This window comes from Calidris pugnax, unplaced genomic scaffold (genome assembly GCF_001431845.1).
Source record: "Calidris pugnax isolate Ruff unplaced genomic scaffold, ASM143184v1 scaffold24, whole genome shotgun sequence".
In the NCBI taxonomy this organism is placed as follows: Eukaryota; Metazoa; Chordata; class Aves; order Charadriiformes; family Scolopacidae; genus Calidris; species Calidris pugnax.
This window is the reverse complement of record NW_015090922.1, coordinates 12,767,176-12,782,810: the sequence shown is the minus strand read 5'-3', so window position 1 is coordinate 12,782,810 and position 15,635 is coordinate 12,767,176. Positions and strand designations below refer to the sequence as shown.

At 41.1% G+C, this 15,635-nt stretch overlaps 1 protein-coding gene across 2 annotated transcripts in view; it reads right to left on the bottom strand.

Moving 5' to 3' along the window:
• The window catches only part of TTC7A (tetratricopeptide repeat domain 7A), a 179,406-nt gene that overhangs the window by 89,485 nt on the left and 74,286 nt on the right, over positions 1-15,635 (bottom strand). For both annotated transcript variants that reach the window (XR_001413041.1, XM_014951213.1), the window contains 2 exons: positions 12,060-12,132; positions 5,022-5,182 (listed from right to left, as the gene is read on the bottom strand). Coding sequence is in view for 1 of the 2 variants with exons in the window: in XM_014951213.1 (XP_014806699.1) it covers positions 5,022-5,182; positions 12,060-12,132 (234 nt within the window). In the remaining variant the exon portion in view is untranslated. The remainder of the gene's footprint in view (positions 1-5,021; positions 5,183-12,059; positions 12,133-15,635) is intronic.

The following is a 15,635-nucleotide window of genomic DNA, read 5'->3' as shown; positions in this document are numbered from 1 at the left end:
TTGCTCAAGGAAGGCATGAGGTTTTTTATTTTCAGCATACAAGAAAAAGCCTGGCAAATAATGAAAAAGAATTCCAACAGGAATGCCAATTTAATAATGCATTTTGAGATTTTAACTTTACATTGGGGGGTTTCTGTATCAAGTGGAAGCACCTGGTAAATGACATTGCTTATACACCACAGAATAGCTCTCCCCACAGTAAGTCTGCATCAGACTATGACAAATAAATCTTCCCAGACAATTACTTCACATGTCCTTAATGAAATTAATGTAGTAGTGATGAAGTCAAGGACATTTGCTGTCAGTAAGCCACTTCTAACCTAGAAGAGAACTTTGCATTTTGAGGGCTGTCTGTAGCAAAAAAACCGAACAACAAACCCAACCAAACCAATAAACCAAAACCTTTCTGCTAAAATAACACCAAGGCAACACACACAATTCCCCACGTGAAATTTACTTTCTCTTTTATTGACAGTCTCCAAGAAAAACATTTAATATTTCCTGGCCTTCTGAGCTTTTTTGCACTACATTTACAATAATTGCTTTTGTGATAGCAAGTATTTGGGTAGAACAAAACCATCTGCATTAGACAGCTACATCGCTCTGAAACACCAGCCCACCTGGCTTCTTTTAGAGTCTTTATGTGTAGAATAGCGGCGCTTCCCAAAAGTTTTCTGTTATTTCTCTTTAAAACTCATTTTGAGACTCTGAAAGCAACAGAATAGTGACTTATAATTTAGGAAGAGAAGGAATATAGGCAGCTATTAAATTAAAAGAGTTATGACCCCTGTGCCAGATGCAGAACTGCTACACATATAAAGACGTGATCATTTAACAAAACATTCACTGTCACACTGGGCAATGATTAGAAGTTGTTGTATGTTAAGCCAGAAGAATGTATTGTTTCTTCTGGCTTAAAGGGGGGGCCATCCAAGAGACAAAAAAAGCTGGCAAACAACAGAATAGGTTTTGATGAGCAGTTTGGGAGCAATTATAAAGCAATAGAGTATACATAAAATTGATATCCTATTTCCAACCTCAGGCTAGGTACAGACCTTTTTTTTTTTTTTTTCCAGTGCTGGGAGCTAACCAATTAGAGCTAAAAGATGACCAGAGAGCAAAACAGTCTCTGGAAGAGTGGGTGAGTCAGGAGCACAAAGTCAATTTTACATGAGCAAAACAGGAAGGAGGAAATATTACCAGCTGAATATAAAGGACTGTGTCACCCACGCTCTCTGGTGGGTTCTGCAGTCTGCCAGACCTATGGGACTTCTGCATGGAGTATTTTGTGAGGTGCAAATACAGGCTTTAAAAAGGGAGATACTCTCATTCTAAATAAACAACGCATTATTTTTAAGAAGATCACCCTGGGGGGAAGAGGGGTGCTCACTAGTATTATTTCTTCCAGCTAAAAGATCTATCCCTAAGACAAGTCAGGAAGGTAATCACAGTTGATCTCAGGCAAAATACTGCCCAGAAGTCTGTCCTTTGAGTTGGGAAAAAAAATAATGAAGGAATCCATCTTAAGAAATGTTTATGATCAGCATCGTTGACCTGGAGGGGAGCTACCTGATGCTATCAGGAGTCTTCTCTCCCAAAGGTGCTGGATAGTGCTTTAAAATACATTCCAAAACCAACTGTTGGTACTGCATTCATCAACTTCTTTTACAAGTGCACCAACATTGATAGAATGTAAAAACACTAAGTTTTATCCTGGGCAGTCTGCCTCCACAGGAGTCAGCAATTTTTCAGGTAATACCTCCCATGTAAAAGTTGCTATTGTTTCTATCTTTTATAGTCATGGCAAGGCAGTGTATTTCTTCTGGTTCACTCCATCTTGCTGTATTTCCCACACAGCTAGCTCTTATTCTTCCTCTATCTAGTCTTCCACTGTCACTGCTTGACAGTACATCCAAGTGCTCCAATTCAGTCATTCACTGACTATAAGGTAAAGCGTTTGTTACTATATGCTGCCTTTCAAGCTGAAGTGATCTTCCTAAGTTCATTTTTCTGAACAATCTGTGCTTTTGGATATCCAGCTGTTACTCAACATTCTTCTCCAACAGCTCCATCCAAAACATTCCAGTTCATCTCTCACTCAGTGTATTCAGTGTTTAGCTTTCATATCTCTCCTCCTTATGCACCACACCGACCACTGAAACATGAAGCGTTTTAAGTTTAAACACTCCAACAAGGGGCACTTCTAGATGCATTTGGGTCAGTATTATGGGGCTCAGGCCAAAGGATGTTGTGTTAGCTGAACGATGCAGTATATTTTTTCCAATTGCTTCAACCACTAACCAACTACATGACATCCTGAACAATTCCTTCTTTAAAATATATAATGAAAGAATTTAATATGAAAATAAAAAAGCAGGAACAAGAACATCTTAAATACATGCAGAGACCAATGAAACAGTATGAGATGTCTGTAGTTTGGGTCAGTTAAAACCTTAATTTTTTAGGTATTTTTCTTTCTTTTGTTGAGGATATACATCCAGGTAATGTTTACATTTTTTGCCGTCTACAGAGCCATAAGGTCCCTTAATGCAGCCTTCATCTTCTTTTCTTGATACATGCCATCAAACTATGCTTCCTAAAAGAGTTGTCATTAGGAAGGGAGGCCCCAGGCACCACATTACACAGTTGCCTGGTTCATAACAACGTGAATTGGGAAAAATAATCAACCACTTTAAAACAGAGCTTTAAAATCATGCAGTTGAACTTGCCTATACTATTTCCATGAAGTATTCTGTAGTCATTCCATGCAGTAGTAAAATTTACTACAATTTTTCTATAAGGCAGTAACAACTGGAGATACACAATAGCATCAGGTCTTTCTCCTCTCAAAGAGGTTTTACAAAGCACTAAAGCTCTCCTAGCATAAACTGCACTTTTGACCTCCAGAAAGTCTGGAACAATTTCAGATTTGATACAAACTATAGATGTATTCTGTTACTCTTATTGCCCCCCCCCCCAGTGGAATCCTGTTCTTTTTCTTCAGAAATGCTTTTTAAATTATTTTTTTTTAAATTTTTTTTCCTGTCTTGCAAATCTGATACTCTTTTTCCATTCCCTCCCTCACCAGTTATTTGCTGGCTGGTTTGGAGAGAGACCCACACTGACACAGGCTAGTCACATCAGCAGAGGCAAGAAGCCAGCACCTACTCCTGCATCCCTCTGTACCTGTGAATGTCTCACTGCCAACTGTGTTACATACTACAGGGCACACAGGAAGCAACAAGGGGTTCTTCCAAGAGCACACAATCTAACAAGTCTGTGTCTAGCAGAAAGCATGAACTTGTGGGTTTCACCATATTAATTGTTTCTACCAGAAACAACCTATTTTGCTACTCCTTGCAAGGTCTTTCCGGACATGAAGACTGGGCACTGATGGAAGCATAGATTATACTCTTTCTGACTTTGGGAAAATCAGATTACCAGATGGCATAAATAAACCCCCCCAGCAGCTTTCCCAGCTACTTTGCACACCATATTTTCTTTATTTTGTCCTCCCCTGAAGCATAAATTATCAGTAAGTACTGGAGGAAAGATCTGGGACTCAGTGGAACAGCTGGTTGATCTGACATGGCAAATACTCCGCTCCTCACATCAACAACCAGTTTCTTCTTCCTCTTCCACCTCTGTCTTACCTGTCTTTGAGTGGTTGTAGGCCTCAATGTACAACTGACCTTACTGCATGATGTGATTTTTGACTGTACAACATAAGGTTTTTTTACTATGCTTATTACTTTCAAACCACAAAACACAATTTAGCAGCCACTGGAGTTATTTCCTGCTTCAATCATACCCATGTTCACACTCTGAAGAGATGCTGGCATCGTTGTAAGAGCTTTTCCATTACTAATTTTCACTTCGTTCTCAAAGATGTGCACTGACAGTCTTAGCTCCTCACGTACACAAAGTAATCTCAAAAACACAGATAGCAGAGCTATTTTAAATGGCAACATGCAGCTTACAATGAAAAGCATTATATGCTGATATAGAACCACAGTTCTAGAAGATCCTAAAGCATCTAAGATCACATTTAGATAGCCTCAATTTCACTTTGACCTTCCTTTGCTCTGGGTTAGACAATGTCCCACTCAGCTGCTGGACTACATCTGTGGAGACTGCACCTTCCCTCAACTGAGAAAGCTGGCTGTCCAAAGACAGTGCTACATGGGTTTAAAACATCAGATAAATACAGGAAAATCTCAATGGAAGTTGGTCTTACAGCAATGCAACAGGATTTGCTGCAGTTTGGCTGAGAAACTCTACTAGTATGTGATCACCAGAATGTATTATAGTAGCTTTCATTTTCACACAGAACAGATAAATTCATTGTTTTGAAAGGTCATGACAGTAAATCGTAAGGAATTCAATTTATCTCCCTCGGATGGATGAAGGACTGAGTCAAATATAGAACAGTGAAAACCTCTGGCTCCAAGAAGTCTGCGCTGACTCAAACCTGCTCTTAAGCAGACAAACCATCCTTTCAGCTATACATTATTACAGCTTGTGATTTTCATCTATCTTTTTTCTCCCAGCTGTGATATTGCAGCAAAGTTTGTCATACATGAACATCAAAAGAATGGCGAATACACGAAGAATTTGTTTGTCTTTAACCAGGAAGTTTACCAAATACAAAATTATTTGTGATACAGATGGACATCATCATACTTGTCTCACACTCATTTCTTCACGTCTAAAGTGACATACAAAAAAGTACAGGGATTGATATGGGAGAAGACAGCATCAGCACGGTACAGAAAGGCAAATACTGGAAAAGCAAATAAGCACAAAGATTAGCTCTAAAACCAGAAAGATCATGAAGATAGAAAACCAAAAGAATATCCTGAGCCTCATGTTTTAGCTTCATGGTACACCTAGGACATACACCTGTGACATACCAGTAGCACATCTGATTTAACAGGCTCCTTGTGTATTAACTGAGAACAGCAGAGTAAGTGAGCAGATCAATTCTGAATGGAAATATTGCATCATGCAAAAATTCTTACCTAAAGCTTTCTGGGTATTCAACAACAGCCATGTTGATAACATCCAGTGCATGCTGATAGTGCTTCTGAGCTGAAAAGAGGAGGGCCAGTAGATGAAGTGAATTCATGTCATCTTTGCATAGTTGCAGTGCTTCTTGAAGATGTTCTATAGCATCAGAAATCTGGGAGGAGGTGGGGTAGAAAGAAAAAGAGAACACATTTCTCCTTCAGTGCTACATTATATCCCCAAAGTAAGAACAAATACAGTCATTAGAAATTCTGAAGAAATCCTACATAAGCACCTGTGAGAAAGACTTCTACTATCTGAACAGTTTGACAAAATTAACAGACTGAACTGCTTGAAAAAAAACCCATACATTCTAGAGAAAAGAGTCTGCAGCGTTACTAAATCACTGCTTATAAACAGGAGCAGCAGACCTGATCCAGTTAACCCCCTCTTACTTTGACATGGTGCTTCTATGCTGTAAACAGATCCACTACAGAGACCCAATTCTCAACTGTTTTCCAGGATGGGTGGCTGGATCTTTTCCTGGGGGAGAGCATTTTACATCTCTGCTGCATTTTGTCTCTTGTGATGGCTATACAAGGCCTTTCATGATTTGGATCAAGAACATAAAAATTAAGTTTGAATGTTCAAGGGTAAAAGAGTCAAGATTCAAAATGCTGTCAGAAGAAGAAATATCTTTGCAAGCAGTCATGTAAAGAGCAGTCCTGACACAGCAGCAGCACACTATTAGAATCAAGTCTCACTTGGCAGAAAACATCTATAATGAATGCAAGTATACCACATGTTCTAATGTGATCTAATACCCTATTTTAGTCTATCTGTTCAAAAGGGAATTTCTGAGTAGATTTTCTTTCTTTTGGCTACTAATGAGTTCATATGGGGAGGATTTTCTTTAAGATTCTCTGTGTCTGAAATTACTGTTGCTTGAATTATTCCAGATCTGTGTTTAGCCCTGGAAGCCTGCAGAAAACAAACCGGAACAATCTTTTCCTCATATAAATTTCTTTTCCTCATATAAACCTTCCCTCTCCTTCCTCTAAGAGATGGAGAACATAGCTCCTTTCCTACTATGAGAACTTCCCACCTAGCAAAGCTCTGCAGACATTCTCCTGCCTTGGCGTACCACCAGTGCCAAATTTCCACTGCTTTCACAGATCTCTCAGGAAAACAAGTACTACATAACTAAGGAAAGCAACAATTACGCTGCCTGCAGTTACAACAGAGATCACTGATTATCTAGATCCCAGATATACTTCTGGGAACGTGGTACATACTCTGTTCATGGGGCAACTTTGTTCTAAGGTGCAAATGACATTTCACTCTTACTGTGCCTATGCAAGCCAAAGTACTTAACTACTCTATTACTGGTGACTCCATGCAAGTCGGAGATCAGTGCGACTGCTCCACAGACATAACCCCAAACTGGCATCTGGCCCACAGCTTCAAAACTGCTGAACGTCCTGGCTTAGATTCAGGTCGGGATATATGACTGAGTGCTCAGCTTTAATGAATTACTGCTTGTCAGTGGAGCTACTTTAACCACATGTGTTGTTATAGCCTACTGCTTAAATCACCAATGTTCCCTCAGCAGCTAACTAGGACACATTTTCTTAAAATGTAAAAACACTAGCAATGACAAGACGACTTGGAACCAGGACCAAAGCATAAGACTGTGGTTGGCCAAGACCTGCCTGTCCACGAAGTTCTTCAGTACATATACCAGAGGTATATAAATTTGACTTACTAAAACAAAGCTGTTATCAAGACTCTTCTTGTACTTGGGACTAAAAACACCTCTTAGTTTTTCTATTCCTTTGTCTCAGACCTGCACAAGAAGTCATGAAGAAATTCCAAGTTTGGGGAAAAATAAGTTCTTTAGAAGAAAAAGAAAATCTGTACACCAAACTGGACAGGGCTTTGAGCAACCTGTTCCAGCTGACCCTGCTTTGAGCAGGGATTGAACTGGGTGATCTCCAAAGGTCGCCTCCAAACCCAACTATTCAAAGACTTGGGAAGGTGATTCTAATTTGCTAGTATGAATCAGACACAGAATGACACTTGCAACTAATTTCTTTACTGAGGGACTTGTAAGGATACTTGACCTTACTTGCATACAAGCATGCAAACTAAGTCACTGAGACTTTGCTTTGTATGTGTACACGTCTAATGATCACACTACTGCAAGTCCATACCCCTAACAGAGGCCAGCTATCAAGGAAGCTCTCTGACTCCATTGCAACACACATGAAATGATGCAACACAAGTCAGTTGTGGTCGCTCCTGCAAACCTGTGCCTGCTGAACAGGCAGTCACACACTGTTCAAACAGAAATAATCTAAGATAATTTTCCCCTGTTCCATAGCATAGGACTTGCAATAGTTACATCTAATTTCAGTCCTTCCCTCTAGTACCATCAGAGCCACAGGCAATGGCTGGTTTTGGAAATTAATCATGACACATTTTTGTTTAACTTAAGCCCCAAATGATTCCTTAGCGCTATAACACCATTTATAGCCTACACAGGACTGCTGCTTAATTAGAAACAGTGGACAAAACATAGATAAGAAAAAATACGGTCTAATAAATAATATGAGGAGACTAATCCTTTACAGGAAGCACTATACAAAACAACAACCTGCAACAGCCCAGGTACAATAAAATACAAAATAAATTTCTAGAATAACAAATGCAAGACATTTGGCAGCACTCAACACAAACTTCTTTTGAAAAGCAGAGCTCATCAATCTATTGACAGATGCCTCAGCTTATTTATTTAAGTAACTATGTAATATGAGAAAGATGAAAGCTAGCAGCCCAGATGGCACCCTGAAACTTCAGGGTTGCATCAGAGGTAGGCTGCCAGTTTAAATTCCCTACAAGTGCTGTGCTTCAAAGTAATCTTATTTCAGCTGGAGCGCAAGTCCAAACAGGGCCTGTAATTAGAAGATGCTACCCTTCTCTGATTCATCTTTCTGTTAATAAATATACCACACGTGTTCTGCATGGCACACAGGTATATTCAGATCACACTGATTAGGAAGCAAAGATACTGCCGGAAGCCAGAAATAGAATCTTCCAGCACTACCAAAATAATACCACAATATGGATTATTTAGGCTGCCTCTCATATAATAGGACTTATTTCAATAATGCTATATGTTTCCTTAAAAAAAATGCTGGAATGTTACAACTGTAGATATAAAAAGGAAAACAGTATGAGCGTTAAAAATAATTCCCACTACTAGAATGCCCTTGCATACTTAGAATGGTAAGTGAAACAGGATCTCATAAGAGGAGTTTTCAGGCCTTATAATTTCACATCAGTTGTGAATTACAGTTAATTAACCATTAAAACTATCCTCTCAATCTCTTTTTATAGCACAGGGATTACAGAAAGGAGAAATCTTTATTGCCTGGAAAGAGCTTCCATTGAAAACAGACTTGTTACAGTCCACCAGAACTTCGGGAAAGCAAGCACAGACATATATGTGAGTTAAGCTGTTATTTAACTCTTACTTCAAGCTGGTTTTGATCACCAGAAAAATCTAGGCCAGGACTCAGACAGAAAAGCAGCACGTTGCTGTTCAGCAGAGGAGGCACTAGCTGGTCTGGGAGAAAACAGACCATTACTACCCACATTCAGCAGTCACTGGAAGAAGCACCTTCTGGGGTAAAGACAGCAGTCTTGCCTTCTTGAAACCAGAATAAAAACTGTGGAGAAAACAGCTGAAATATTTTCTGTGGTGTCTTAACTGCTGTTTATCTTATTTTTACATTCAGGCCCTCTGAAAGACAGTAGATGTTTTTTGGTTATTGCCACTTGAAACTTCAGGTCTGTTGGCAGCCCACATATGAAATTGATAAGTGAGACCTCTAATTCTCAGCTGCTGGCCCCTGGCTGTCTTTCCCTTCCTATTTTCATGCGAAGAAAGGTCAAAATCAAATCAAGTATTAAAATGGTACGAAACCCCCATATGTTGTTTTTATGTATCCGATACTGATTTACATGGCATTCAAGGTCAAAAACAACACCACCACCCAAACTGCAAAGGGAACCAGCACTTAAAATTAACAAGAGCGCTGACTCTCTAGAGTCATTTCCATAGAAACTGGCATGCTAAAAAACAAGGCAAGGCATTAAAAATCAGTGAGCTTCAGAATGTTCATTCTACCTTGTTTTTGCTGATCCAAATGCTGTTACCACAGAAACAGGAGAAGCAGCAGAACCAGCTGCAGGGAGCTGGGAGCTACAAGTCTCATTTGTGGATGGGCTGGGCCGGCTGCCAGCCAGGCGCTGCAGGTGGAGATAGCCACCACCGCAAACACTGACCTTGGCCTCACAGCACTTCCAACTTGGAGGGAAAACCAGATTGAGAACCTCCTTATAGGAAAGGGTCTTCTATTCTGTATTTTGCTGAAAAATCCACCCTAAAATGCTGTGGGGCTGACCTAGAGCGGGTCCAGAGGAGGGCCACAAATATGATCATGGGATGGAACACCTACCCTGTGAAGAAAGGCTGAGAGCATTGGGGTTGTTCAGCCTGGAAAAGGGAAGGCTCCTTACTGCAGCCTTCCAATACTCAAAGGGGGCTTATAAGAAAGATGGGGACAACCTTTTTGGTGGTGAAACACTGGAACAGTTTTCCCAGAAAGGTGGTAGATGCCTCATCCCTGAAAACATGCAAGGTCAGGCTGGATGGGGCTCAGAACAACCTGATCTAGTCGAAGATACCCTTGATCATTGCAGGGGAGGTTGCACTAGACTTTTAAAGGTCCCTTCCAACCCAAACTATTCTATGATTCTAGACCCTCCAGGAGTCACTGGATTCCTCCCAGTGTCTCTGGTGCTCTTTAAGACAAAGCCACACACACAAACACAAGTACAAAGCACATAATCATCTTTCATTTTGGTTGCTGGTGGTCTTCAACCGCCAACTCTGCAAAAACCTTTTTTAACCACTCCTCTTCTTGTCACGTCCTCATTGCATGTCAGAGGGAAGCTTATGCTTTTCCGTTTCCCCTCTTCCTTGCCTAATGCTGACAAAGAGCTATTGGAAATATTTTACAGAGTCTTCCAAGGAAGATGAATTGCTCCAACTTTGCTTGGCACTCTACCAGCCAGCTGCCTCTCTTGCTTTGTTCCATGAAAACGCTCTCTTATCTATGCAAGCTGATACCTACATTTTTCAGTGTTGGGTAGGGTTACCTCCTTTATTGACCTTGACTACGGAATTAAAAAGCCCTATTTGTTGAGAATAAGAGTCAGGTATTATATTATAACCTACTGGGTAGCAATGGCCTGATTTGTTGGTACTGTAGCATCGCCTAACTGCGATGTTCAATAGTTAATGCAATCTATCAAAAAAAGGTATCATTTGTCTTTCAGTTAATCAGAAAGAGAATATATTAGATACTTTAAATAATTAAGGATATTAAAAATGCATTACCAAATGTTTATCATTAAGTAAACTGGCAAAAGAAGGGCAGGATATTTTACAGCAGTCTAAAAATAAAGATGTCTCAGGTATCTCCTCTCTCTCCAAGCATGCGTTAAAGATTTATATCTCACTTGGTGGAGAAGAGCAGCAGCATCGCAGTGGCCAGGCTGACACTACATAACACACTTAGATCACACATCTATGGTAGCAGGGGTGACTGGCAGAACATCAAGGATGAAAATACACAGGTGAGGTTGACAAAAGAGAAAGTGAACATGAGGACAAAAGACTGAATGGAAAGAACTGGAGGGAAGGGAAATGATGAAATGAGACATACGAAACAACACCGTAAAGACAGGCTACAACTAGAGATAAAGAAACAGTAATGAGTTAAAATGCAGTGGACCAATAATGGTGAAAACAACAAAGAACCAATGACCATAACAATCTTGATTTTATTTTTAAGGATAGCATTTGAAAAGCTGTAATGCTTTTACTCATGGCAACAAGCGGAAGAGGCAGCAAATCAGACAACCTCCCTAAGAGGCAAAAGCTGCGAGAGAAGGAAGGGTAGCCGGATATTTTTTAATGAAAGACCCTGAGCAAACTGCCTCATAAAGCAGCCAGTAGGCAGATGAGAAAGTTAAATAAGCCATTGTAATTATCCTTTTCTATTGCAGGCTTCCTCACAACACACTGCTCTCATTATGAAAGGGTTACAAAGTGACATTATCAAGAGTGTGCTCTCTTGGAACAATTAGCTTAACCTAATGAGCACACAGCTCCCCTAATTAACTGAGGAAAGTAAGAAGGATCCAACTGTTTGACTCTGTAGTGTAGACTGAGAAAACTGCAGCAAGCAGAAAGCCTGCCAAAGAAGGAAACTATGATGATGAAATTTCAAGTCTAACTAGAGAAGCATTTGAAAAATAGGGGCTGTTCCAATAAAGACTTTGGCTTTTAAACAGAAAGGACAGAGAAATAAATCACATCCCAATTATAAAAAGAAGGGACAGAAAAATAAAGCACAGCCCAAATGTTTTTTCTGATAGGCAGTGCAGTGTATTTGCTGATCAGCTTTATTTTTATGAGTTAACACCTGCAGCAACATTCAAATGCCAACTAATCCCACTCGCTGCAGAGCTCCAGCACCCATCAAAGCCTAATGCTGAACGTGCCCAAGTATGGAATAAACCAATCCCCAGTGCAGACAGTGTGCAATCTGGCCTGATACAGAACTGGGCAGTAATGAGAGAGCCTTTGGAGTGGCCTGCAGAAGGACACAGCATGATACCCAGGGAACAGGAATAAATACACCTTGCTTACCCCACCCAGACGAAGTTGCTCCAAGTGGGAACAGCACTGCTCACTGAGTTACAGCCGAACGCGTGCCCTAGCAGTGGTCATTCCATGTGCTACAGAATTACTACTTACAAAATAATTAAAAAGTCTTGCACAAACATATTCTGATTGATTGCTATTGATTACAATGTAGGAAGGAAAGGACCCTGCTTAGCAAGCCTGAGTCTTGTTCAATTGGACTGTCCTTTTCCCACCCTCTCATGACTCAGTGGTTGCCAATTATTGCACATACCTGTCTGACAAGAGCCAGCTGCAGTGACAGGTAGAGGATGATTTGGTGATCTTCCGGGGCCAGGTCATGTGCTCTTAAGGACGACCACACAATACAAAAAGAAAAGTGACTGTTAGATTATACTTTGCAAAACTCCTTCGCCATGAGTCACACACAAGCACAGAACAAACCCAAGTCCCCACCTACAGCAAACTGGTCCTGTAACAGGGTAGCACACCAAAACTAGACAACAAGCACATCAATGCTGGCCTGGCTAAGCCAGGCTCAAAGGAACGAGTGTGAGAAACACAAGTGCCAGGATGTTCTACAAACTTACATGCTCCTTCATTATATGCCACTTAAAGTTTTGGAACATCAGTAACTGATATGAAGAAAGTAGCTCTTAACTTATGATAAACCCATTAAAGCATTATCTTTAGGTAGTTTAGGTGAGGGAGATAGTTGTCCAACTTGTTCCTATATTGCCACTTTTCAAAGTTAGGTTAGCACTAAAAAAGTAATACTTGTTTCTGCTGTTATTGTGACTATGAGCATGTAGAGGACTAAAGATCAGGAGCCCATGACGTGAGCTGGTGCTCAAACACACAAAACATCCTCCACCCTGCAGTTTCTAGTCTAATTGTTGACAGCAGACTCCTAATTTGGAAAGGGAATACACTGAGGGAGAAATGAGAATTTGATGGCAGGAGCTGAGCAAAACCAAGGCCCCTACTTCTCAAGTCTGGACCTCTTAGATACTACCTTCTAGTCTGTGGCTGGCAGTGGGCACTGCAGTGATCCTTTGGTTATTGAGGGCTTCAGTGTCTCCAGAACCAGATGTGGAAGCCCTTCACACAGGTTTATGCAAGGCAGGGAATAGGGATGGACAACCAGGGCAGAACTGCCCCTCTCAGACTATGCTAAGCACGAAACTGCAGTCTGAGCTTGCTAGCCTGTGGAGAAGCCCTTGACCAAAGCAATGTGAAGATTGAGTTTTGGGGCTCATGCCACCTTGCTAGCCCAGCTCAGGGACTAGTGGGTCATCCCCTTGCTAACCCACAGAGCTCACTTCTAGCTCTGTGGCACTGGGAAATAATTTCATATGGGAGAGATGGGGAAGAGACAGGTCCCTCATAGCCAACTTATTCCTAACCTCTTTCTGGGCTGCGTTCCAGGACACCAGGGAAGCCTGCACCTGCATCACCCTGCCCAAAGTGAGCACGATTAATATCCTTATGAGGGATAAACGACAGGCTGACAAGGCTGGTGGTTAAAAACCCTGCCAAAACTATTCATTTGCTAATAATAAACAAAGAAAGAAACAAAAATCAAAGAATTACTCCAGGAAACAAATCACACATCATTTCAATAGCAGCCACTTCTCAAATGCCATCTTGGCCTGTAAGCAAGAAGCTGTTGGAGTTTACTTTTGTAACTAATGGCTCTAGAACTAATTAATTTAATATAAATCACAGAATTGCAGAATGCCAGGTTTGGAATGGACCTCAAGGATCATGTAGTCCAACCTTTCTTGGCCAAACCTCAGACTGAATGTGTCCTGTAGCTCTGCAAGTCAAGGTAGCACTTGAGGTTTCTGAAGCAATGCCAAAAACATCAAGGTGCAATTAGTACAAGCAAGTCACTAATTTCTCCCCTCATTTTAAACAAAAAACAAAAACCCCAATACCCAACAACAAAAACCACAAAAAAAAAACCCAAAACAAAAACAAGACTCCACAAGACAAAACCCAACTTTGCCCTAAGCTGTTGGAGCGGGGTGAGCTGCCACTTTAGCAAGCAGCTCCTGTGAAACCTTCAGTAGCCTCTCCAACAATAAGTAACAGGGCAAAGTTCACATGGGTGTATGGGAGAAGAGATTAATGGTGCTTTTGGAAAGGAACAAAGGGTTGTTATTTTACTGTTCAGTTTCCTCAAAAGGTATTAGAAAAAATATTTAATCCAAGCTTCCATCTGAAAAGGCCACTTAGAAGGAGGACTACAAGCTAAATCATGGCCTGAGAAACCATATGTGTACTTTAAAAACAGGTGCAAAACACACAAAAAAAGAAATCAAACTCAGGCATTTAGGAAGACACTAGTAACTACCTCACTGTCACAACATCCCTGTTGGCTGAAGCTTGAGTACCTAATGTGTGGCTAGAAGCTTGTCTGCTTCCTAGCTAGAGTTAAGATACCATGAAATCAAGTCACAGCCAGTAGGAAAGGTCAAAGGATAAAAATAAATGCAGTTTAAAAGCACTGCAGCACTGCAATTACATCAAAATTGTGTGGCAGTTAAAGTACTACACTGGAGCCCAGGAACTAGTGTGACTTAAAGTATACTTCTGATCTGAAAAGTGACTGAATAAATGGCTTTTAAAAATTTTATCTTTCAGGTCTCCTTAGGGTAAATATCTAAAACTACATCTCTGGTTTCAGCTTACTACATGCTCTTGCAATCACTGCAAAGCCAGTGCAAGACAAACATGCCTGGCGACTCCTTGCCCAGCATCAGCAAAACAGCTAAGATGCAGTAATATGCTCAACCTGCTACATCTGTACTTTGATATACCAGAGATCTCAAATTTTCTTCACTTTTGTAATGTATGATCACAACAAACCCAGAATTAGATACTTCAGCTGAAGACTTAGACCATATAAGCTTCCATTTAGTTGCCATCTGAAGTCTGTAGGCATTTACAATGTTAACAACTGTCCTAACACCACCTAGTCTATTTTGGGTGATGTGACTTAGCTGTAGCTGGGTCGAGAGCGCACACCTCACCTCTCTATCACAACAGAACAGACAAAAACATTTTTTAACCCAAGCAGTTTTACTTGAAGTACCTGTTGTTGCAGAGGAGTTTAATTCACAGATAATTTCAGAGCAGAGCCAGTGGATGTTGGGGGCTGACCTGCTGGAGAGCACCTCTGAGGAAAAAGATCTAGGAGTTCTTGTGGACAACAGGATGACAATGAGCCAGCAATATGCCCTTGTGGCCAAGAAGGCCAATGGCATCCTGGGTTGCATCAAGAAGAGTGCGGCCAGCAGGTCGAGGGAGGTCATCCTGCCCCTCTATTCTGCCCTGGTGAGGCCCCATCTGGAGTACTGTGTCCATTTCTGGGCGCCCCAGTTCAAGAAGGACAGGGAACTGCTGGAGAGGGTACAGCAGAGGGCCACAAAGATTATTAAGGGCATGGAGCATCTTTCCTATGAGGAGAGGCTGAGGGACTTGGGTCTTTTTAGTCTTGAGAAGAGAAGGCTTAGTGGAGATCTAATTAATGCATACAAATACTTAAAGGGAGGGTGTCAGGAAGATGGGGCTGGTCTTTTCTCAGTGGTGCCCAGTGACAGGACAAGAGGAAACGGGCACAAACTTGAGTATAAGAAGTTCCACCTAAACATGAGGAGGAATTTCTTTACTGTGAGAGGGTTGGAGCACTGGAACAGGCTGCCCAGAGAGGTGGTGGAATCTCCTTCTCTGGAGACATTCAAAACCCGCCTGGACAAGTTTCTGTGCAACGTGCTCTAGGTAGACCCGCTCCAGTGGGGGGGTTGGACTAGATGATCTCCAGAGGTCCCTTCCAACCCCATAT